The 25966-nt window shown below is 42.6% G+C and overlaps 1 protein-coding gene across 4 annotated transcripts in view; it reads left to right on the forward strand.

Annotated features, from left to right (window-relative positions):
* The first annotated feature begins 993 nt into the window (after positions 1-993).
* Positions 994-25966, forward strand: part of EOGT (EGF domain specific O-linked N-acetylglucosamine transferase) — a 32318-nt gene continuing 7345 nt past the window's right edge. The window contains exons 1-13 of one of the 4 annotated variants that reach the window (XM_045529661.1): positions 994-1248; positions 2414-2641; positions 5343-5554; positions 6650-6750; positions 7369-7477; positions 9888-9982; positions 10337-10441; positions 13401-13507; positions 15987-16090; positions 19899-19991; positions 20349-20420; positions 20558-20644; positions 21252-21320. In XM_045529661.1, coding sequence (XP_045385617.1) covers positions 5357-5554; positions 6650-6750; positions 7369-7477; positions 9888-9982; positions 10337-10441; positions 13401-13507; positions 15987-16090; positions 19899-19991; positions 20349-20420; positions 20558-20644; positions 21252-21320 — 1140 coding nt within the window. In that variant the 5' untranslated portion in view covers positions 994-1248; positions 2414-2641; positions 5343-5356. Of the gene's footprint in view, positions 1249-1435; positions 1523-1968; positions 2642-2683; positions 2724-5342; positions 5555-6649; positions 6751-7368; positions 7478-9887; positions 9983-10336; positions 10442-13400; positions 13508-15986; positions 16091-19898; positions 19992-20348; positions 20421-20557; positions 20645-21251; positions 21321-25966 lie in introns of those variants that run through there. The other 3 variants (XM_045529660.1, XM_045529662.1, XM_045529663.1) reach the window with 3 other exon arrangements.

Consider the following 25966-nt stretch of genomic DNA (forward strand, 5'->3'; position numbering starts at 1 on the left):
CTGGGAGGCCAAGGCCCGCCAATCCTTTGAGCTCAGGAGTCTGATACCTGCTTGAGCAAGAGAGAGACCCTGTCTCTAACTGAAAAATAGAAAGAAATTAGCTGGACAAGTAAAAATATACATAAAAATTTAGCTGGGCATGGTGGCACATGCCTGTAGTCCCAGCTACTCGGGAGGCTGAAGCAGGAGGATCGCTTGAGCCCAGGAGTGTGAGGTTGCTGTGAGCTAGGCTGATGCCATGGCACTTCTAGCCAGGGTGACAGAGCCTCCAAAAAAAAAGGAAAAAAAAAATTTACTGCTCTTACTGGTATGGGGTGAACAAAGTATAAAATAATAAGAGTAGTAGTTTCCTTGAAAGCAAGGTCTTATTTACATAAAGAATAAATGAATTAATGCTGTAAAGTGCTTTAGAATTATGCTTGGCACATGTTAAATACCATATGTTTTTGCTGTTACTATTTGAAACAAAATTTCATTTAATATTCCCAATTTAACATGTCACTAATGGAACTTGTAACAATTCTTTTAATAGCATCTAAAAAATTATTTAAAAATCATGCAAGCCTTTGGAACAAAGTGTTGTTTCCTTATGATCCACATTACTTAATTCTGGTGACGTCACGTGTCTGAGCAGGACGGTATTTATTTTGACGGTGTCACTGTTCCTTTAACCAGTTCGAGTTGAGTCGGTATTTAATGATCGACTCTGCCGCGCTCTAGACATAATACTATTAATAGAACTGAGGGTGCCAAGAATTGAAGACAGTGGGCGAGAAGCGTTCAGTTAATTATGATAATCTAAACAAGCAATTATAATTCAAATAATTATAAAATAACAAAACCATAAAAGTTAAACTCCACAGAGTAGCATTTGAACGTGGTGAGTTTACAGATAGGTAAAAGTACACTACTTTAAAAATGTGTGTGGACTCCAACGTATCCTCACCCCTGGAAAGTGTCTTCTGTCAATTACGTTCAGTCCTCAAACGTGACAGTTACGGCAGCCACCTCTGCCCGAAGAATGTAAACAGTAGAAATTAGCGTCTGTGCAAAGCCGAAGAGAGCAACCGAGTCAGGAGTTTCGCCCACCCGGTGCTAACGTCCGCCCTGACGCGTGCTCCCGAGGAGAGTTGCTGAGATCGGGACGGGGGTCCGCTTCCCCACGCCGCCGGGCGTGTTGGCTCTGGCTGGGAAGCCGGGTCGGAGGCCGCCACACCACCCTTCGCTGGAGACCGTGAGGACAAGCAGGTTGGTGCCCTCCCAACCCCCTCCTCGCCACCCCCGCGGGCTCTGGGCCGCGCCCTGCGCCCTCCCGGTGTCGCCCCTGGGTCCTGCCCCCACGGGGCCCGGTCCGCCCCGCGCCGGCGGGCCGAGGTGTCCCGGCTGCTCCTTGGCGCCCCCTGGCCCGGCTCCGGCGCCCGAGGTTTCCGGTGAGCGGCAACAGCCGGTTATGACGACTCCCTCCTCCCGAGCAGCCGCCGTCTCCTCCTCCTCCTCCGTGGCCCCGGTTCCCCGGCTCCAGGTGGGACTCGCCCGCGATCCGCGGAGCCTCCGCCCGCTCCCCTTCCCGCCGCGGCCGCGCTCTGCGCCGCTCCCGCCCCGGCGCGCGGGGCCGGTTGTGCGCCTGCCGCCGCGGCTTCCCGGGGGGCTGCAGTCTCTCCCCCGCCTCCGCCCGCGCCTTCCCACCCGCTGCGGGCCGGGGGGGGGCGGGCGTCGGGACCCGGCCCGGCTCTCCCGGGCCCCGGGCGCTCGGCCCCTTCCCGGTGCGGCCCGCGCCGCGTTGACCCGGTTGCTGAGGCCGGGCCAGAGCCGCTCCCCAGGCCCCTCCCGGGCGCGCCGCGGTCCCGGGTGGCGGGGGCTCCCGGGGATCTCTGCGCCCCCGAGGCGGTCCCGGGCGGCGCCTGGGGTCGCGAACCCGAGCGCGGCGTCTGAGCTGCAGCCGGGCGCTTGCCGCTGACCGCGCCGCCTGGTGCGGGGACTGCAGTTACGGCAGACGGCTGGGGGCTCCCCCTAGACGTCTCCGGCAGCGGAGCCCTGCTTTGTACCCGCCGGGAGACTTTGTGGCACAAGTGGCGGCCAGCCGTTTAGGAGTCATTCTAAGTCTCAGATGCGTTGAACTTTTCATTTGTTCACTGCCTTCTTCAGACTTCTCCAAGCTCTGTCGCAGAGCGCTGTCCCATCTTGTCCACTGTGTCCCCGTCAACCCCAAGCTTCACCTCTCATCAACTCTTTTTTAAACGTATTTATTTATTTATGTTTGTATAAATTTCTGGGGTACAACTGTAATTTTGTTACAGTGATTTACTGCATAGTGGTGAAGTCAGGGCTTTTAGTGTGTCTATAACCGGAGTAATGTGCATTTCATCATCTTTCAGAATTTTCCCTTTTTTTCTCCCTCACCCCCACCTTCTAGGGCCTGTGGAAATCTAATCAAGGATACAGGAGTGGAGTGAGCCCAGCCGCTTTGTGCTGAAGGGGAAAGTAGCGGCGTAGCCACAAAGCCTTCCGTGTGCTGGAGAAGTGCATCCACCCATCCCGGCGGGCCTTGCAGGAGGATCCAACCCCGGGAAGCTGCCTGCCAGGCCCCGGGGGTTGTGCTTTCATGCACCAGCAGCCACCCTCATCCACCTTGTGCAAGTGGGTACGTGCCCGGAGCGGAAGCCAGGTTTCTGATGTGTCTGTAGAGTTTTCCCATCGCCTAAGCGTTACTTCTCCAGGCATAGGTGAGTTTATGGCCAGAGCTCAGTGGAGGACAATGGACTTGAATAACCAAAGGTCAGGACTTGGTCATAACAATGACTTTATTACAAGGGAAGGAAAAGTCAAGGGGAAGGAAAAGTCAAAGGATAGGATGGCCTGGCTGTGAACCTTAAGGCTCACTAGTCTAGCACTCTAGCTTCAGGGAGCAGAATTACTGCAGGGAGAACCTGAAACATTGTTTGCTCTTGGGAGTGTTTGATCCGCTGGGCATCCTGTGGATGCCCGATTAACTGGGCGGCCTCCTTCCTGCTCACCCTTGGAATCTGGTCTGTTAGGTGACTGTGTTGGGGGTCATGCCTGTGACTTTGCTTTTAGCAATATGGCAGTCATTAAGGAAAAGAAAGAGCATCATGAGCAAGGCCTGCCGATTACGGGTTATCTTGTTATTTTCTCTCTTAAGATTGCCTTTAATTCAAAATACCACCTGAAGGATAAATTCTACTGTAGCATCCTTTTAAGGTAATATGATTCATTTCTGACATGTTTTAGAGACCTGAAACATCACAAAAGCTTCTGGGTGGTTTTGAGGATTAAAGAGGTAAATATTTTAATTATAAGTAGAGTCATTGTTGCTATTAATATGTATTTTTAAATTTTATAAAATGGCTATCAACTAACTCTTAGATAAAAAGTCCCAGCAAAAAATATTAATTCATATCAGATTCATGGCAGGTAACAACATACTCTTCAGAGCCACCTAAATGAAAAAAAAATCACTGTATTTACTACTCCAGAGGGGAAAGGTTTCTTCGTGGTGTCCCCACTGTTCAGTTATGATCCTGTGACCTGGGAACTTGAGTTTGGTTGAATATAGCAGTTTGTTTCTAAAGGTCCCCTCATCATAGCCCATAGTTGGTGAAGACTGATTTGGAAAGCTGGCTTGCCACTATGACCCAGTAAACAGCAGGCCTTGCTGAGGAACACCCAATGTGTATTCCGGCTCGGCTTGGCATCCAGTGGAAAGAGGACTTAAAAAAAAAAAAGAGCAAAGATACCACTAAAGTGAACTGAGAATGACTGTGATTATTGTCTGGCATATATAGGAGAAGTCTGGTCCCAGAGATTGAACCCTTATTGAGTGAGTTAGGAATGCAGTAAGGTTCATGATCATTATCAGTTTTTTTGCAATGTTAAGTTAGGACAAGGGAGAGTTTAGGGGCACAATCTTTGAAGTAGATTGCATGATTTCACTCCTAGAGTTTCTTAGTTATTATCATAGGTGATTATTATGCCTACTGGAGTGTAAGCTTCACAAGGGCAGGGAGTTTAGTCCACCACTGCCCCTTCATTGCTGCATCCCGGCTCACGGTGTGTACTCACATGTTGATTGTGATTATTATTTTTTATTCAGCAGGAATACACATGCTCAGAGTCAGTCTGTCTCCTTTTCTCTCTTGCTGGCACAACTTCCTCACTCCTCATCATTCAAGTCTCAGCTGAAATGTGAATGAGGCCCCCTCTCTGCCCCACATGGCTGCAAACAGTTTTTTAGTAAACACTTACATAGCACTTAGTGTGTGTTGGCTACATTTCTAAACACTTTACCAATAATTAACTCATTTCACTCACAGCAGCCCTATGAGAAAGGTTTATTATTATTTCCATTTTACAGGTGGGAAAGCTGAGATGCAGAAAAGTTAAGTAACTTGCTCAAGGTCATGCAGCTAAGAAGCTGCACACAGGGATTCAAACCCAGGTGGTTGAGCTTTTAAAGTTTGGGTTCTTAATTGCCATGCTATGTTGTTTATCATATTACTTTATTTTATTTCAGGCATCAGAAAATTGGATTATATCAAGGCCCTTCCCCATTTTTGTAAATAAAGTTTTATTGGAACATAGCCTCATCCATTCCTTTACAATAGACTATGGCTGCTTTCTGGACAAAGGCATTGTTCAGTAGTTGCCACAGAGATATTTACTATCTCTCCTTTACAGAAAAAGTGCTAGCCCTTGGTTTTTTTGATTCACAGCCCTTGCCAACATCTGAAGGTGTTTATTTATTTGATTGTTTATATGTGATTCTCATACTAGGTTATAAGCTCTGTGAGAGCAAGGCTTTTCTTATTTTATTCAGCTCTGTATACCTGGCTCCTAACACAGTGCATGGTACATAGCAGGTGCTCAATAAATATTTGTTTAATAAAGGAACATGACTCAGTGATGTAGCAAAGTGCTTTGTAATTAAGCTTAGCTCTTGTCTGTTTTCTTAGACTTTTAAAGGAAATTTCTTTCTTTTTTTTTTTTTTTTGAGACAGAGTCTCGCTTTGTTGCCCAGGCTAGAGTGAGTGCTGTGGCGTCAGCCTAGCTCACAGCAACCTCAAACTCCTGGGCTCAAGCAATCCAACTGCCTCAGCCTCCCGAGTAGCTGGGACTACAGGCATGCGCCACCATGCCCGGCTAATTTTTTCTACATATATATTTTAGTTGGCCAGATAATTTCTTTCTATTTTTAGTAGAGACGGGGTCTCGCTCTTGCTCAGGCTGGTCTCGAACTCCTGACCTTGAGTGATCCTCCCGCCTCGGCCTCCCAGAGTACTATAAAGGAAATTTCTTAACGAAGATGTTTTCAATTTGATCTCTAGGTCTGGTGGTTGCTATGTTAATGCTGCTTGTCTTTGGAGTATTGCTGTATGAAGTCCCACTGAGTGGCCAAGATGAGACTCCTCCTGAGACTGGAGAACCTCTGTATAACTATGCTGGCATCCGCTTGCCAGAGGAGCACATTCCCTTCTTTTTGCACAATAATAGGCATATTGCCACCATCTGTAAGAAAGACTCACAGTGTCCTTATAAGGTAGGTCTTACTTCTTATTTATTTTTAAAAGGATACAATTTAGGCTGGCTTACTGGTTCTGCATTATAACCTAAAACTCAAGGTAGAATTCTAACTTCTGGTTGTCCCTGTGAGTCATTGTTTCAGTTTCATCTAATGCTTCTAAGTGACTACACTTTGCCTAAAATTATATTCCATTCACAAGAGTGAGATTTCAAATCTAAATCACTTCTAAAATAAGTAGGCAGCCAGTACTACTTACGAAGCAAAGGAGATCTTATGCAGAAAAGAACATCCTGGTTAAAAGTAAAGAATTTCACACCTCTTCTTTCTTAAACTGCGCATTAGAGGGTCACTTAGCACTTAATTTCAGTAGTAACACCTCAGCCTCTGTTTCCACATAATTAAGACTGTTGCTGTGGCCTTCCCTGTGTCTTTGAGGAGTTGGAAAGGCCTCAAATAGGAGCCCATTAAGGCGTCTCCCACGGCCTTAGAGATCAAAGCTGGGCATTGTGAGACACTTCCTTTCCCATGCTTCTGGCACAGGAAGCATATGGAAAAGCAGACCTGGGAAGCAGCCCGGCTTTGCCCCTGGGGCTTTGTAGAAGGGCATTCTCAGCTCCCTGGCCGGCAGCAGCTGTGCGTTTCCCAAGGGTGGTGAAGTTGTCTTGTCTTGTGTGGTCCTGGCTGATCTTGATTTATGGGTAACATTGCATTCAATTTAGCTGTGATTCTTTTGGGGTAACAGAAATTCCAATTTATTAATATATGCCTTTTTAGGCACTGATTTTTAAAATCAGTTTCTTGCTAAGACAGGCAGTTTCTTAAGCTACTGCAAGAAATTCTAATTCAAGTGCTCTTTGGTAGTCTAGGTGAAGCCTAGATTTTTGGATAGGGGACAGACATGGTTGGGTGGCGAGTAGGTATAATTGTTAAGAACTTTGAGCCCACACTTCTTAGAATTTACTCTAGTTATTTTATTACAAGAATATGTATTGTTAAATGTAAACATGAAAGTTGTATAAAAATTTTGTTTCCTTAATGGAAAAAATCTGAGTCTTCTCTAAATGTCAGAGGAAGGGAAAGCAGCCTAAATGTACACATTTTATGTTCTAGAAACACTTAGAAAATCTGAAGTACTGCTGGGGTTATGAGAAATTCTGCAAACCAGAGTTCAGGTTTGGTTACCCTGTTTGCAGCTATGTCGACATGGGATGGTAAGTTTCCCTATGGAATACCCTCTTCTTCTTTAAGTCTTCTTTCTCTGCAGTGTTTGTTGATGTCCTAATTCCCAACCAGACTCTTTTGGTTTTAGATAGTAATTCCTTTAGATATTAATTTGCTTGTAGAGACATGAATTCAATTTGACTCTCTCACACTGGGATAGGAATATCTGTCATTTTCTCTGCCAGAGGGAGAAACAGTTTGGACCATAGAAAATATGTCCCCCCCAAGAGTATGCTAAGAAGACAAATGGACGGTTTCCTCTTCTGCTGGGGAGAGGTTAAGTGTAATTAGTACTTCCAATACATGCAAGGTTAATGCGGTAAAGAAAATACAATAATTAATGATGCATCATTGTCTGCAGTTCCAGATGATCCTAACTTCATACATTTCTGTTGTCTATTTTTATGATAAGAAAGTAAGTCTGTGAATAACTTATTTTTGGTAACTTCATGTCGCCAGGGATACTTTTGGGAAAACTATGATAGTATACTTTGCAAAAATTAAAATAATAACAGACGTCTAGCAATTTAACCTTTGGAAAGAATGTTCAAGGTCCAGAAAAAGCAAAAAGCAAAAAAAAATCATAGAATCTTTTTCTTTGAATATAGGACAGACACTCTTGAGTCAGCTGAGGACATATTCTGGAAACAAGCTGACTTTGGATATGCCAGAGAGCGGCTGGAGGAGATGCATGTGCTCTGTCAGCCCGAGGAAATGGTGGGTGTTTAGTTCCATGTTTATTTTTATTACTTATTATTGATGATTAATTTTTATCACTTACTGTTTAGATTATAACATAAAAACAAGACAGATGGCCCCATGAAAGGAATCCCTCCCTCTCATTTATTCGTTTCAAATTTTATTTAACTTCCCCCACTAGGTTGTTCTGTTTCCTTTGGAAGCCCTGCCCTCTTTATCACACGTATATCACATAGACATATTTTTAGACAGTTAAAATATTTTTAGGTTTAGAATCTGTCCCTCCCTCATGCCAACATATGCTAAAGGAGGGAAACTGATAAATTGCATTTTTACAAATTCCTTCTGAGGTAGTTCGGGGCAGAGGATATACCCCCACCATACTGCTCTGTGTGTGCTCTGCACTTTACAGTTTGCAGAAGCTTTTCTATATGTTATCTAGTTTGATACTCACAAGCATTATGGCAGATAGGCAGAGCAGATACCACTGATGCCACTTTACCAGAGGTGAAAACAGGGTCTTCAGAGAAGTTAAGCAACTTCTCCAGGACCACACAGCTACCCTGTAGAATTACACATCTAGAATGAAGACGCAGATCTTTTTACAGTGTGCTTTCAGCCATCCCAAGTTGCACCTCAGTGGGTCAGATAAACACGTTGCAAAGAGGCAGTTTTGGGTAAGAAGTACAAGAGTAGGCTCTCAACTATGGTGTTCAAATCCTGACTCTTGGAGAAGGTACTCAACCACTCCGTGTTTCAATTTCCTCTGCCTTGAAGTCGTGCCCATTTTGTAGCATTTTGGTAAGGATGAAATGAGGTTCTGCATATAAAAATGCTCAGTGCCGGGCCTGACTCCCAGCAAAGGGCTTAGTGTTATTTTATAAAGGTTGATGGAATTGTAAGCACCTATGATTAAGGCACAGTATTCTTTAAGCCAGTAATCCTGAACCCTGAATCTCTGCCATCTCAGGGGTCTCTGTTATCTCCAGGCAATCTGAGAAACTAAAAAAAAAACTTTTAATTTACCTGCATTAAAAAACTAAATATTTGCTTAATAGTGCTATCGGAAGGTGTCACTTGATAGAGCTCTGAGCATTCCAGCAAAGTGAACAAAGCCCGAGGACGGGAGGCACAGCGTTGCCCAGCGTTGACCTGCGCTGCTGCAGGGTGCCTTTAACGGATGTTTGTTTTACCTTGTGCCCTTTGGCTGGAGTCTGGCTGTTCATGTGGAAAAGGCAAGGAAAGAGCCACAACCCCACCTTGCACACCTCTTTCAAGGTGGCTTGTAAGATGCTTTTTTGGCTAAGATTATCTTGATATATTTTGTGTTATCAGAATATGATCCCTGTCTTAGTTGTTGAGGCTGCTGTAGACTGGGTGGCTTATAAACAACAAAAATTTATTTCTCATATGGAGGCTGGAAGTCTGAGATGAGGAGGCCAGCACTGTCGGGTTCCGGGGAAGGCTGTCTTCCAGGTTGCAGACTGCTCACTTCTCATTGGGGAGGGCTCTCAGGGGTGCCTTTTAGAAAGGCCCTGATCTCACTCATGAGAGCTCCCCCTCCTGACCTAATCACCTCCCCAGAGCCCCAACTCCTAATGCCATCACGTTGGGGGTTACGGTTTCAACATAGGAATTTTGCATGGACACAAACATTCAGTCCATTGTAATCTTTTACCAGCTGCAGACTCCAAAATGCCACGCAGGTTAAGATTAAGGCCTCATTCATGTTCATTGGAAGTTTTAGGGAAAATAATAAAATAAAATGGCACTTAAGTCTATAAATAAAATCCAGAGCAGATAAAAGTTTTTGAAGCTTTCTTGCTTTCAGCACAAACCAGATTGGTTGAAACAGAATCAGGCTCTGGTAGTTGACGTGTAAGTTCCTTTATGCAGTTATTTAGAAAATATTGCCCTCGTGGTGATGTTGAGACAGAGGCTCCCACAAGTGTTGCAGTTTGCAGAAAGCACCTCTCATTAACACTGGCAAACTGCACCCCCTGCCTTTAATGTCTCTTATGTGTGCCTTCCTCCTTGTTTCATTTGGCTGGTCTTTGAAAAATGTTTTTTCATATAGCTGGGTGGCAGTATTGGTTCTGAGTGAGGACTCTTTTTTTAAGAGGACTGAACTGAACCACCTATACAGCTGTTGGCTTTAAAATTTGAGGTGATACAAATAGAACATTTGGGAGTTCTTCATAGTAACCTAAACATGTGGAAACTGGCAAAAGTATGCTTGGCCAAGGTCATCTGGGAAGGAGAAAAAAATCCTTCTGTAGACACAATCCTTGGGAAGCCTTCCTCATCCCATTGTGTAGTTTGAACTTGAGAGTACACATTCTGTGGACACGTCTAGTAAATTGGAGTGAGTCCTCGAAGTGTTAATACTTAAAGTTTTTTTTTTTCATTTTTCTCAACCTTACTTCAGACTGACTCAAGCCTGGTGTGTTCTCGTTACCTTCAGTACTGCAGAGCAAGCAATCTCTACCTTGATTTAAGAAATATCAAGAGAAATCATGACAGGTACTTCAGTGGTTGATGTTTTTAATAAAATCTAAGAGGAATTTAGAAATATTTTCAGACCCATGGATATGGCTTGGATTTATTTCATGATAATATGAGGGAGGGGTTGAGGAGTGGGTGGGGGCTGGATGACCCAAACTGGCCACGAGTTGATGACATAGCTCGGTTGTGGGTATATCAGGTTCCTTATGTGATCCTGCTACTTTTGTATGCATTTGAAATTTTCTATTATAAATACTTAAATTCTAATAAAAAACTGATTTTACAGATTGGTAATCTACCTTAATTACAACCCATGTGCTTGAGTCATGAAAAAATTTTCTGAACTCAACTTAATTTTTTGTTACCTTCTAGATTTAAGGAAGATTTTTTCCAGAGTGGTGAAATTGGAGGGCACTGTAGACTTGACGTTCATACGTTGATGTCTGAAGGTCAACGCAAAAGCCCTCTGCAGTCATGGTAAGATTTTTTTAAACATCTGTTTCTGAAATGTTTGCCTTTATTTTTGGCACTTGTGGATTTTTACAGGGACTCTCAAATGGAAAATGTTACTTCATTTATAGATAATTTGGCATGAGTTTCTGGGGAATGACAGCAACGGAGTGAATTCCTTGGTTGTATCTGAATTAAATATATGTTTATAAAATCTTAGGAAGTATGATATAGTACTTACTGTTTGCAAATGAAAGAAAAAATTCAAAATTGAGGCCAGGTGCAGTGGCTCATACCTGTAATCCCAGCACTTTGGGGGTCCAAGGCGGGAGGATCACCTGAGGCCAGGAGTTTGAGACCAGTCTGGGCAACATAACGAGACCCTGTCCCTACAAAAAATAAAACAAATTAGCCAGACATGGTGGTGTGCATGTGTAGTCCCCACTATTCAGGAGGCTGAGGGAGGAGGATCTCTTGAGCCTAGGAGTTTGAGGCTGCAGTGAGCTATGATCGTGCCACTGCACTCCAGCCTGGGTGACAGAGTGAGACCCTGTCTCAAAAAAAAAAAAAAAGTGAATTTTTATTAATTCATAATTGCTGCAAGTATTTCAGGGAACACTTTTTACAAAATACACATATATTGAAATATATAACAAGCAGAAAAATGTATAGTTTGGATTATGAAAAAGTGAACCCACCCATATAACCCTTGCCCAGGTCACAAAAAAGAACATCGTTAGCACCCCAGGCTCCCTCCCGGGCCTAACCCCCATCCTCCTCTCCAAAGGTAAATGCTATCCTGGCTTTTAACACCAATGTGGTCAGCTTTTTGAACGTTAAAACTTTTTACTTTAAAATAATTTTATACTCATAAAAATTTAAAAATAGTACAGGGAGTTCCCATTGTCCCAGCTGTCCCAGCTTCCCCTGATGATATTATCTCATGTAACCATAGTGCAATGATCAAAACCAGGAAATTGACATGGATACAGTATTATGAACTAAACACTTGTGGATTTCACCATGATTACATGCACTCATATAAAATGTTATCACATGTCCAGGTGCATGTAACCACGACCACAATTAGGGTACAGAATTGTTTCTTCATCCCAAAGAAATGCTTTAATGCTACTCCTGTATGGTCACATAGGTTAACTGTTATATAATAACCTTTTTTTTTTTTTTTTTGAGACAGAGTCTCACTCTGTTTCCTGGGCTAGAGTGAGTGCCGTGGCATCAGCCTAGCTCACAGCAACCTCAAACTCCTGGGCTCAAGCGATCCTCCTGCCTCAGCCTCACCTGACTTAACAGACTTTTTCTAGTAGTTACTTCCTATGTTCTAGTGGGCTTTTGGATTCCTAGTACCTTTTTGATATCTGATTCCACAGGGTAGTTACCTAGGGTGTAATTGTACCAGTTATTTATCGCTGGGGAACATGTTTTCCCAGGTACATCCTAGGGTATCTTTGTATTCATTATCTATTGTGGTATAACAAATGACTCTAAAATTTTAAGTGGCTTAAAACGTCAAACATTTATCATCTCACGCCACTTCTGATGGTCAGGATTTGGGAGTAGCTCAGCTGGTTCTCTCACGAGGTTGCAGTAAAGCTGTTGGCCAGGGCTATAGTCATCTCTAGGCTCAGCTGGGCTTGGAGAATCTGCTGCTAAGCTCGCTCAGGTTGTTGTAAGCCTCAGTTCCTCTCTGCCTAGAGGCTTCAGTTTTTACCACATGGGCCCCCTCCTTTTTTATTTTTTTTTGACAGAGTCTCACTCTGTTGCCCGGGCTAGAGTGCCATGGCGTCAGCCTAGCTCACAACAACCTCAAACTCCTGGGCTCAAGCAATCCTCCTGCCTCAGCCTCCCGAGTAGCTGGGACTACAGGCATGTGCCACCATGCCCGGCTAATTTTTTTTCTATATATATTTTTAGTTGGCCAGATAATTTCTTTCTACTTTTTTAGTAGAGACGGGGTCTCGCTCTTGCTCAGGCTGGTCTCGAACTCCTGACCTCGAGCAATCCTCCCGCCTCGGCCTCCCAGAGTACTAGGATTATAGGCGTGAGCCACCGCGCCCGGCCTGGGCCTCTTCTTAGTGCTGCTCACAGCACGACAGCCAGCTCTCCCAGGAGCACGTGGTCTAAGAGCATGTGCCCCAAGAGGAAAGTCACAGCATTTGTGTAACCTAATCTCAGAAGTGACATCCCGTCACTTCTGCTGTATTCTGTTCATTAGAAGTGAGTCACTAAGTCCAACGCACCCTCAAAGGGAGGGAATTAACTTCCATCTCTTGAAAGGAAAAGTATTAAAGAGTTTGTGGACATATTTTTGAAACCACCATGATATTCTGGCATTGTGTTTTAAAAGAAGCCATTTGATATTTGTTTTACATGAGCTATAATCTCAAGGATGATCATGTCATTGTTACAGACGATCTTTATGTTCACTCTGCACATCTCACAATTGTTGTGATTATCTTTTGTTTGGAAGACAGTTGTGCCATGTGGCTTCTAAAGATGGATTTTCCAAGAAAGAAATTTCCTTTCTTCTGGGAAGCCTGGCTGTCTGCTGTCTTTCTGAGGCACTGGATAATTCTTAGAAGGCCATCCTTCTTAGAATCCAAGAAGTCTACCATGAGAGTTTCTCTAAGTCTCATGAGGAAACTCTGTGAATCTTCCCACTTTACTGGTAGATTATTTAGTGCATCCAGTGTGTAATTTCCTCTTTGCTTGGTAGGTTCCCAATGTAACTATCTTACACATTAGACTGAATTTTATAATAATTATGTTTGTTCCCAATCTCAACATTAAAATTGATATCAAATTATATAAATGTCAGTATGTTTCAGAAGTTGCAGGGTCTCCACAGGAGTGCCTCTGCAAACTAGAAGTAAAATTTGCCTAATGAACAGATCTTAAGTTACAATGTTGCAATAGGAAGCTTGGGAGAATGACTTTGAAATCATATCCCAATTCATAATTCCAGGTTTGCTGAGCTGCAGAGCTATACTCAGCTCAATTTCAGACCTATAGAAGATGCTAAATGTGACATTGTTATTGAAAAACCAACGTATTTCATGAAATTAGATGCAGGTGAGAAGTTGTCTATTATTTATATATTTGTTAATGAGGCTTTACTTTTTTGCATATATGTGTATAGTAATTTTCTATGAAGTTTTTGGAAGCAGTAGGACAAGCAGTGGATTTTCTTTTTGCTTTCTTCTTTGAAGAAGTAGGTGAATGAATTTGAACTTCTCATTATTTTATGCCTTTGGTGTTTTCGAAAAAATCTTCACATTTATATCAAAGGACTTAATCAAAATCAAAAGAAGAGAGAAGAAGGCATATGTATAGCTTTTGTAACTAAATTTACCCCATCTGGTTTCTCTAATCACTTGATTTAGATGGTGTTTCATTAATTTTTTTTCAAAATTTAGTATATAGTATGAGTGGGAAAGAAATGTCCCTGACCTCTCCTGGTAGACTTTCTAATATCGTTTTCATGACTAAAATGAACTTAAAATTCTTCTGGAAGTTGCTCCTGGGATATATTCTTGAACAAAAAATTAAAATGATTTTCCCATATATTCCTATAGCTTCTGACTTCCAACTTGCAAGCGTAGCTCTAACTTTGCGAACTAGTTGCCCTGAGAGGAGAAACACAGATTGCACTATATTATCTCTCTCATTATGAGAGACAGAGATTACTGTGCTATATCCTATCAAAATTCATGAGAGGTTGGGCTTACAGTGAAATATAGAGAGTCCTCTGTCACAAATATTTCAGAATTACTATAATTTATTGATCATAGTTTTAATGTGCTCTGCCTTCTGAAGTCATAATTCTTATATTACAAAGTATTAAATTCAGAAATCAGACAAGTTTAGGTTTCTGAAATAAGAGCAAGTAAAAATGCTACGTTTGAGGTTCAGACTCATTTTTAAAATATGGAAATTAAAAAAGGGCAAAGAAAACACTGTGATCTGCTTGTAAAAGAGGTGAGTATGCGTGAGCTGTTGAATTTATGCGGATACTTATGCAATACAGTATGTAAAGTAGGAATAATAGGCTAAGGTAGACATGTGCCATTTCTTTTTTATATTCATAACTCTATCTTTTTTTCCCTAACTTCTGCTTTCATCCTGTTTTCCCTTTCATGTTAACTCTTACCTTGGGAGAATGAGTGTTCTATAGAACAAGACTCACTAAGGGGCCTATTTCTTGAGGACGGAGCCTATGTTTTCTCCCTTGTTTATAAGTCCTTGTAGCACCAAGCACTATTTTGTGCCTGCTGCATTCCTCAATAAATGCTCCGAACTCGCTAAATGTTACGTGAGAGAGCTCATGTGAGCCATATGGCTAACCTGGGAAAAGTAGATGGGTTTTCAGAGAACTTTATTTTTCTTGCTAATTTGAAAATATGCTCTTTGCCAAGATTTTTCTAGGTGAAAAAAAAAATTAGTCCAATCATCTAAGATGCCAGGCTGAGAAGAACTGAATATTTTTTTACTCTCATTTTCTGGCACAAAATGAAGTCAGAATATATTGTGATTTCTGCTTTTGAGAGTCACTGTTTTTCTCTTACTCAGTATTTTCCCTTCTTTAAAATACATGTTTTAAAGGTCACTTCTTGGGATTTCATCCCATTTAGACTTGTACATTTGTATACTCGGGTCCTACCTGCCTAAGTGGAGAGGGTGCGTGGTCTGTTTTTTGTTGTTTTTTTTTATGACTACATATGAATTTACAAATAATGGTGGCCACAGCCTTTTCTACTCTATCTGACCTGGAGGTGTCCAGCTAGTTTTCATTAGGGTCTTAGTATGTGCCAGGCACTGGGATGGGTACTTTAAGACACATTATCTTTGGATTTCTCATGACAAAACTGGCACTTAGGTATAACTGTGTCCCATTTCTAGTGGAGAAGCTAAAGCTTAGGGACTTTATGAACTCATTTAAGAATGTCACGCCCGAAGGGCTGCGCTGGAATTCAGCCCAGTTCTTCTGACTCCAGAGTTCGTGCTCTTTCAATTAGAACATGAGACATTCACCCCTTTTCAGTGATAGTTGGTTAATGTTTGCCCAAGAAGAAGATTATAAGTAGTGATTAGACAGGGGAAAAAAGAGACACGAATGAAACTTACCAAAATGTTAGTAGGCATCATTGGTATTGTTTAATTGATTTAAAAAAATAAATTATCAGAAGAAATGATGATTAGTCTTCATGATCCTGTAGTTCTACCCAGTTTTAAGTTAGATAGATCTACATTGTTTTTTTTTTTTTTTTCTGGAAACTTCATAATCATTTGTTACTTGGCATATATGGAAAATGAATTCCCAATTTCTAAATAACCAATTTTAAAGTGAAATTTTGAGCCCCATCAATCTATAAATTGAGGACTACCTCAATGTGCATAGATCGTTTCATGTTTAGAAAAAAACTCTTATTTTTTTTCCCCGTTTATTTCAACCAAAAGTCCATTAAACTATATGTAGACGGGGTAGAATAAAAATTGTTTACTCATGTATTCTTTGAAGTTAATTAACATAGAATTTCTTTTCCAACACTAGGTGTTAACATGTATCACCACTTCTGTGATTTTATCAATCTTTATATCACTCAGCATGTCAATAACTCATTCAGTACAGATGTGCACATCGTGATGTGGGACACCGTAAGTAAGAATGTTCTCTCTGCTTCAGTGCTGTCCTTGCCTTGCTCCGTCAGTGTGGGACCTGGATCTTGTGAAACAGAATTTTCTAAGACACGCATGTTTAAACATACACACCCGTACACATATTTGCGTGTATGTAGATGGGTTGAATGTGTCTGCGTATGTGCATTGACATGTACATATATATATATATATATATATATATATATATATAGGCAGATAGATGTATGTGTTTGTTCTTTGAATTATGTTCTTTGTTCTTTGAATTTTAGAATGAGGCAGTGGAAGATTTCTTTTCCCTTTTGAGTAGAGGAAGTTCCAAAGATCAGAGGTGCAGTGACTTTGGCTCAGTGTTCCCTAGAGACAAACATATGAAGACTGTCATTCGCTCAGTCTCTATAACCCACATTGGAAGAGCTTGCCTCTCTTTACTTTCTGTTTAGCCTCTTGCATTTACTGTCTGCCTTTGCTTAATCAATCTTCCCTGTTACTACTTGCTTCATGCCAAATTGCCCTGTGTGTTTCAGCTCATTGTGCACACAGCACCATGAGCTGTGGGTCCTAGGCATGCACATAAATACATGTGTTGAATTACACCTGCTATTTATTGTTTTTGGTGCAGTCTTTTTTCCTTCTTTTATTTTTTTGCCTGCCTTTTCCACATTTCTTCCCCTATCTGGCCCCTCCACCTGCCAAGGTAACCCCAAGATGTGCCCCAGTATCCTTACCCATGAAGTGAGATAATTAGAGTACTTAGCATGGTGTCATTTTGAGGATGAACCATATAGAGTGTGAAGAATCACAATGCCTGGCCCACAGTACATGTGCTCTGAATATTAACTATGGCAATGACAATGACAAGGAGAGCAAGTAGTTTGCAGCGTACACGAGAGAGGTTGCCTAAACTGGGAAGTTGGAGGAAGTTGGAACACTCGCCAAGGGGTCATCTCAGGTTCCACTAAACGTTCTGACTCACAAGACACTTATATGCCCTGCTCTTGGCATGAGTCTGCTCAGGATGACATTGCAGGGGATCAGCGCTTGCTGGCAGAGCTGCATCCAGCATTTCTTCCAGGGGCGACGCGAGCAGCTCACACAGCACAGCACACGTGCAAGGAGACAAGATCCACATGGGGCGGGCACAGGAGCTGCCTTGGCTAAGAGCCTCCTGCCCCACGGTGGGGCAGCATCTCCTGTCTCAACTGCATTGGTGAAGCCCCCAGGATCCTTGAAAGAGACACGCCCAGTTGCAAGAGTCATTATACTCAGGGAAGCCTAAACATGACTTTCCCAGTCGAGATGCAATTTACCCACCAAGCGTCTTTTTTGATCAGAAGCAATGTTGCCTGGAAACAGGGTTGACATGTGCCGTCTTCATTTCCAGAGAGCAGAGCTAGCCAGGGAATGAAGGTCAGATTCTCCCGAAGAAGGGGGAAGAGTCTTGCTGACCCATTTTTCGCAGATATGAGGCTTGTAGCAGAGCTGCACAGAAAGGTCTTCGTGATCACTGCTGCCTAGACCCTTAGTTTGATTTGAACAGTTTGATTGGTTCTGTAATCCTTGGCATGTTACTGCTTTCTTTTAGTTTCCCTCTTTGCTTGCATGTACATTTCCCTCTTGCGTTCCACTTTTGCTGCCACTGCAGTTTCATTTCTTGGAAACGTTTCTGGGAGCAAAAGGAACAACAGTTCCTTTCTTTTATTCTGTTTGTAGAAGTGATTTCAGGACGTAACCACCAACTATCACAAACCCTGAATGATTAACTCAGGGTTGTTTTGCCCTTTTTTAAACAAATGACACCTAATAAAAAATGACACCTGATGTTATCTCATTTAATGCTCACAACCCTCCCCTGCCCCCCATGGACTTGAAGTTTAAATTAGCTTATTTTACAAACAGGAAGCTGAGGCCCCAGCAGCAGGTGAGTGTTCTAAAATAACACAGCCGGGAGAGGTGGAGCCAGGGATTCCGGTCCAGGCAGCCTGACCCCAGACCTGTGCTCGGAAACCACAACGCTGGCCCTTCTAAAGTCCTCCAGAGAACCTGTTACCAGAAAGTGTCTCACATTCCAGAAGTTTCCGTGTACCTTGTATGCTTTTCTGCATCTTCCTCAATTAGACTGAGTTAAATCGAGACAGGCTCTACAGCCCTCCCTTCTCTGTGCCTGCTGGGTTGGAACGGGATGCACGGCCACTGTGACGATCCCGGGCTACTTGGTTACCCTGGCATGTGATGTTAGGACAGTCTGGCCTCGACTCTGGCATGGACAAGCAGCTTGGATGTGGCTGAGCCGCTTGGCTGCCCTGATGTTCCCTCCCTCCTTTGCTGCTCCCTGTGCATCCATTTTCACCTGCATTCTTAGTCAGAGTGGCCCCTGCTAATTACTCAGTCAGGCTCTCAGGACAGGCAGTGCTGCCAGGTTGCTCGAGGACTCAGGCCCAAGAAGACTGCAGGTTGCACGGATGGTGCTAAGTGAGGGGTTGTGTGCTCGCTGTTTCTGTTGGTAAGGCCTTAGATTAAGTGACACTGTGGCCTGCAGGCTGACTGCGATACAAATCCCCCGCAGTGGATGGTGGCCCCACAGCCAGTCCTGATGGCCCCAGGTGAGCAGTTTGCCCAGGGGAAAGGCAGGGAGGTAGCTGTGACTGCAGTTCAGGTCTTGGTGACATTTTACAAACTGTCCCCACTAAAAGGCCTGTGAGGTCTTCCCTCTCCTCCTTGCCAAGCTCAGCAGTTTGGCTCCTGCCTTTAGCACGCAGCTTCCTCAGTGGGGTGGGCAGGGCCTCCCACCTCCAAAGATGCACAGAGGGACCCTGCTTAGATGCCTGTCTGGGCATGGCAGGGTTGCTCTTATTAAATGGAATGAAAAAAAGGGGAGATTGCTGTGGGCTTTCCACATTGTCTTATGCTGCGAAGTTGTAGCTTTATTATTATATTTTTAATTATGAAACTAATACTTGATTATAATAAGTTCAAACAACACAGAAGTATGTGAAGTTTAAAAAAAGTCTCCTTGTTTCTCTTCTCCAATTCCATTTCCCCCAAGGGTAACTGCAGTCAACATGTGTGTGAGTCCCTTGCAAGACTGTTTTATTTTAATAAATGCAAATATATCCTTACATAAAATTTACACATAAGGATTTGTATGAGGACACATGTGTATATATATAAAATTTGTATAAGGATATGTTTATATCCTTATAGAAAATGTATTCTCTCTTTCATACTGCTACCTTAATATTATCTCATGGACAACTTTCCAAGTCAGTACGGTTAGGGTTATCCTTTTGTTCACAGTTACATGGCATCCTATTTGATGGCTATTTTGGAAGTTCACCAGTGCATGAGTTCATTGTCCCTGCCCCAATCACATTTAGTTTGTTTCCAGTTCTTTGCTAATTTACCAAAATGCTACAGTAAACATCCTTTCCATATACCTATATCTTCACACACTCATCCTAGCGTTTCTGTAGGGCAGATGCCTATTAGTAGAATTTCTAAGTCATGGGTTCTGTGCATGTTTAAATTTGAGACATGGGAGAAAATTATATGTTGTCTTGAAGAATATCCAAATTTTGATTTTTCAACATGAGAGTAAGAAGCAGCCCCTCCTTCCCCTGTGGTAGATAATTTGAATTTGGGGAACAAGGAAAAGAAGGTGGTTATTATTGAATAATACATAGTTTCCCAGAGAAGGGATCAGTCAGGATTACGATGTATTATTATTAAAATTTCCTTTCAAAGGAAATCTTTTGAAAGATTTCCTGTATCCTTTTATTGCCCTAACTTATTTTGTTTCTACCTTCAGAGTTCTTATGGATATGGTGACCTGTTCTCCGACACATGGAAAGCATTTACTGATTATGATGTTATACATTTGAAAACGTACGATTCCAAAAGGGTACTGGAAATTTTACTGAAATATCTGTAAATAACTCTCGTGTGCAGATGATTCACTCATAAAATCGATATTTAATATGAGTTTCTATTAACTATTACCATTGATTTGACTTCTTAGTTTCTTTTATTGTAACTCAGATTCTCATTGTTATTAATCATGTAGCTTTTAAAAAGGTTTTTGCATAACTTTTCCAAAAATTTGAATTTTAGTCTGTCTGAATGAAATAGTTTGCTATTCAAACTATTTTAATGGAAAATGGAGAATAATTAAAATCTATTTTCCAAAATCATAAGTGCTATTTTGGTGCGAAGGGTGCAAATTATATTCTTTTATCTTTTAATGTGTCTTCATTCTTAGGTATGTTTTAAAGAAGCTGTTTTTTCATTACTCCCCCGCATGAGGTACGGGCTGTTCTACAACACTCCTCTGGTAAGCATGTTGGCCACTGGTAACATTCATATTCGTAGACTTTAGGTTTTAAGATAGCATTTATGCATAACTTGAAAGCATCTTAAACTACAGTACAGAAGTATTCTTTGTCATATGAATTGATGTCTTTATTTTAGATATCTGGCTGTCAAAATACTGGCTTATTCAGGGCATTTTCCCAGCATGTACTACACAGACTAAACATCACCCAAGAGGGACCCAAGGTAATGGATACACTGTGGGTTCTGAGGTGGGTTTGAGGTTTCATCTTTAATAGAAGTCAATACCATCTTTTCAGAAAAAAATAATCAGGAGAATCTTTTCTGTTTCTTTTTTTCTTATTATTACAATAGATTTAGGGGGTACAACTGATTTTTTTGTTACGTGGATGAATTGTACAGTGGTGAAGTCAGGGCTTTTTAGTGTACCCGTCACCCGAGACGTGTGAAAGGTGGAGCCCTGTGTGATGATGAAACCCAGGAAGGACACATCAATGCCACTATTATTTTTTAGCCTAATTCCGTCATTCTTCTCTCAGGGAATAAAAATGTGTCCACGTTAGCCACAGAAGACAAAAACCAGTTCATTACGCTGTTCTATTTTGTTGGGTGGGTGGGTGGATTTTTTGGCAGGGGTGTGTGGGTTAGATGGGGATTTCGGAGAGGGTGGAGAGATGTCAAAGAAGATGGAAAGGACGAGAAGGAAAAAAGCACATTCTTGCAATATCCCATAGTTTATCTTTTATCTGTGAAAATCACATTTTAGGTTGAGATGCTCATTCCCCTGTCCAGGCACATACGGAGTTATTTTGCCTTTTCATTTTGATTACAGGATGGAAAAATTCGAGTCACCATTCTTGCCCGGAGCACCGAATACCGGAAAATCCTAAACCAAAATGAGGTTAGTTTTTGGTATACACTTTTAATATCTTCATATTGAATTTACCTTCCCATAGCTACTATGGTTTATTTTTTTCACATTGTACTAAAAGCCTTGATCTGAAACTGTTAGTTTTAAGGGAAGTTTAATGGCCTATGACCAGTTCATTTATTGGACTTGAATTTCTAGCGGAAGTCACCAAACTACCCATCATTGCCCAAACTAGCTTTGCCTTACTGTAAACATTCATCTGCACCAACTCGAAAACAGAGACATAAGCTGAGGTCCTGCCCTTACTGCAATAGATTGTTAAATATTTGCCCTTCTAACAAACGAGCAAGAGAAATGCGAGAGTGTCTTTTGGGAGATGGTTGATGGCATGGGGCAGTCCTGTGGTTCTGGTAGCCAATTAAGCTGGAAGAGTCTCCATCTTTCTTTCTTTCTTTCTTTCTTTCTTTCTTTCTTTCTTTCTTTCTTTCTTTCTTTCTTTCTTTCTTTCTTTTCTTTTCTTTCTTTCTTTCTTTCTTTCTTTCTTTCTTTCTTTCTTTCTTTCTTTCTTTCTTTCTCTCTCTCTCTCTCTCTCTCTCTCTCTTTTCTTTTTCTTTCTTTCTTTCTTTCTTTCTTTCTTTCTTTCTTTCTTTCTTTCTTTCTTTTCTTTCTTTTCTTTCTTTCTTTTCTTTTTTTTTTTTTTTGAGGCAGAGTCCTGCTCTGTCACCCTGCTAGAGTGCTGTGGCATCAGCCTAGCTCACAGCAACCTCAAACTCCTGGGCTCAAGCAATCCTTCTGCCTCAGCGTCCCAAGTAGCTGGGACTACAGGCATGCACCACCATGCCTGGCTAATTTTTTCTATATATTTTTAGTTGTCCAGCTAATTTTTTTCTATTTTTTAGTAGAGATGGGGTCTTGCTCTTGCTCAGGCTGGTTTCGAACTCCTGAGGTCAGAGTGCTAGGGATCATAGGCGTGAGCCACCGCGCCCGGCCCCTCCATCCTTTTTCATGTCTCTGTGTTTTAGACACTGTTCACATCTTAGGCATCCCAACTCATTTTACCTGTACCAACCCATAAATATATTTAACTGCAATGAGATCACCATGCAAGGCCCCTGCCTACAACATCATGCCTTCAAGATAGCCTCACAATAGGAAAATTTATTCCACTAAAGTAAATTGAGCGTCTGCTATGTGCCGGGCCATATTCTAGGCCCTGGAGATAAAAGAAAGACAGGGAAGGTCCCTGCCCTTATGGAGCTTCCATTCTAGAGGGGAGAGGCAGATAAGAAATAAGTGAACAAGTCAGTAAGTACAGTGATTCCAGGCAGCGATGAGTGCCCTGAAGGAAAGGAACCAGGGTGACATGATACAGTCTGGGGCCACAGATGGAAGAGGGAGGCACGGAGGCAGGGCGTCTGAAGAGGCGCTGCTTGGACTGCGACCTAATCAGAGATGACTCGAGCCAGGGAAAGAAGCTCCAAGGCAGAGGCAAATATCCGCTGGTGGATTGAGCTGTAAGAGTTGCAGGAATGGAGGGAACACCAGTATGGCGGTAGCATCATGAGAGAGGTGGGTGATACCGTAACTGCTCAGAGACGTTGGGCACAGTGCAGGGAGGCCCAGATCATATCGGCCTCCTAGACCTTGGTGAGGACACGGATTTTATTCCAGTCTGAAGGGGAAGCCACTGTGAGGTTTTAAGCAGGGTGTTGTAGGCAGAATAACATCTTCTCCTCCTCTCAAAAGATGCCCATGTCCGAATCCCTGGAACCTGTGAATAGGTTATAGGCTGCAAGGCAGAGCAAAATTAAGGTTGCAGATGGAATTAAGGTCACCAGTCAGCTGCCTTAAAATAAGATTTTCCCGGGTTACCCACGTGAGCCCAGTGTAATTACAAACAGGTCTTAAGCTCCATCCACCAGAGGACTTCTGCCTCTGCCTGCAAAGCTCTTTTCTTAGCTAAATTCTTCTCACTGTTCAGCTCTCAATTCATCATTTCCTTAAAAGTGGCAGAAGGAGGCAGGAAAGAGAGTCGGAGAAGGAGATGTGATGAGGGAATCGGGGCCAGAGAGATGCTGGCTTTGAAGATAGAGGGAGGGGGCCGCAAGCCACGGGGTGTGGACGGCTTCTAGGAGCAGGAGAAGGCAAGAGTAGGTTCCCCTAGACTAGCACCCCCAGGAGGAATGCAGTGCTGCCGACACCTCCATGTTAGCCCAGTGAGACCCATGTCGGACTTTAATCCTGGAGAACTGCAAAAGAATAAATTGTGTTAACATGCTACGTTGGTGGTAATTTGTTACAGCAGCAAATAGAACATAAATACACAGGGAGAGATGTGACCTGATTTATTATTTATTTTTAAGTCATTCTGCCTGCAAGAGTAGGGGGAGCAGGGAGGTTGATTAGGAGCCATTCCTGTGGCCCAGGGGAGAGGGTTTGGATGACGGTGATGACAGTAGAGATGACAAAATAGATAGATTTGAGATATGTTTTGGAGATAGGGACAATGATACTTAAGTTTTGGAATGTAAAAGCACATTTGTGTAGGGTAAGACCAGGAAAGTTATCAAGGATTAAGTCTGACTCCAGGCTTTTTAGCTCAGGCAGTTAAGTGGAATTGAAATGGAAAAAAACTTAGTAAGAGGAAAGAGGCGGGGACAGGTTTTGATGGATAAAATATTTTGTACAGATTAATTTGGATGCCCAACAGGCTGATCAAAATTATGTAATTAGCATCTCTTCCCGAGACCCATATGGATTATGGAGGATGTGAATGTATGGCATAATAAGATGTTGATTGTAATCTCTGTGGATGGAAGAAATGAGCAGAGTGTGTATATGTGTGTGTGTGTGTGTTTAAAGACCTAGAAATAAAAATGTATCAAATAATGCGATGTTAGGTAAGTAGACAGGAAGCCTCATAGCCACGGATCAATGGTGGATATTGGTATGGGCCACACATCTTGAGTGCTGATTGTGTACCAAGCATATTCCTATGTGCTTCCCGGGCATTTTTGTCCCCCAACCCTCTCAGCAAACCCACGAGGTAGGTATTGTGTCATTATCCTCTGATCTAGACAAGAACACTGAGCTCAGAGTTTAAAAAACATGCCTACATTCACCCAGCTAGTGAGTAGAGTAACGGGAGGTGTTAAGTCCAGGTATTCCGGGTTTGAGATGACTTTCCTAACTGTGTGGACAGCAAACAGCTCTCAGAGGAGGCTGAATCTACCTGTGATCTCAGCCTATCAGGAAGGGGCGGGCTAAGGGACAGCATCAAGCCGCTGGAGAGAAGTCCAGTGGAAAGGCGGAGCGCCGGGGTGTGCTACGGTGCGGGCTGTCCAGATGACATTGCCCCAAGGTGAGACTTGGTAATTCAGCTCCCAACTTCAAGCCAGAGAGCACCCAACTGGCTGCCTTTCTCCCGAGGACTGGACGTCACTGAAAAGGCAGCTCCCGGCAGGGAAGAGAGCACCTTGGACTATACTTTGATTAGTGAATAGATAATGCAACCCAAATGGCCTCATTAAGTGATGGTTTATGGAATCCCGCCCAACTTCAGGGTTCGAACTGTCGTGTCAGAAGGGTTATGGCCACCTCTCTGGTGCCACTAGAAATTGCGAAAAAGGGCGCACTTGCCCTGGGACCCTCAGAGCAGGCGATTCCTTTTATGTGGGCACATCTCATTAAAGACCAGGCTTATGCCGTCTGATTAATTCTCTCCTGGAAAACAGAATTCTAATGTTTTCTCCCCCCTCCTTCATCTCTTTGATATATGCAGTATATTCATGTGTGTTCAGGGGCTGTCTAGAGAAAGAAATTTCCATTTTATGACTGTGTGTGTGTGTGTGTGTGTGTGTGTGTGTGTGTGTAACAGGGCTGGGGATTAGAGCTTGGTCACTGTCTGTTGCTTTCTATAACAAGACAATAGAGCACAATAGTTAAAAACACAGGTTTGGGGGTCAGAAGACCTAGATTTAATTTTGGTTCTGCATTTGCGAGCCGGGAGATCCTGAGAAAGTGACCTAACTTCTCTAAGTCTTTGTTGTCTCATTTATAAAACGAGCATAATACTAATACTTACTCACTGTAACTTTTATGAGGATTAAGTGAAGTAAACCTAAAGTGCTTAGAAATGCCAGCACAATTTAAATGCCCAGTCAAGGATACTTGTAAGCATCGAGGTTGCCGTTGGGGTGTAGTGTATGCCACAGGGCAGCATGATAACAAATACCGAAATTTCTGGATGGTGATCCATGGTGCCTCATTGTCAGGGACATAAAGAGCCATGACTATGTTTTTGATAATAGATTGATCATGCTTTGTTATTTTCTGTTTGCTTATAGAATAATTGTTTTTCTAGGTAGAAATATTGCAAATGTTTTTCTGCCAAGTCTTTAGTATTTTCAGAGGATGGGGTCCAAAGTGCTAGTGATTTGTCTGCAGTGAGATAATGGATGGGAAGAAAACTCTTAGCATAATGGCTAGAACATGGCAGGTGCCCAAAACTGTATGATAAAAGTTGAAAGAATAACCAGCCAGTGGTGATCGTAACAGTTAACCCAGTGTGTTTCTGTGCTGAGCACTTTGCTCCCACGAATTTTCTCCTTTCAGCCTCATAACAACCCAGTGCCTTGGAATTTTAGGGAAGTGATGCATTCAGGGCTGGAGCCTGG

This window comes from Lemur catta, chromosome 18 (genome assembly GCF_020740605.2).
Source record: "Lemur catta isolate mLemCat1 chromosome 18, mLemCat1.pri, whole genome shotgun sequence".
Taxonomy (NCBI): Eukaryota; Metazoa; Chordata; class Mammalia; order Primates; family Lemuridae; genus Lemur; species Lemur catta.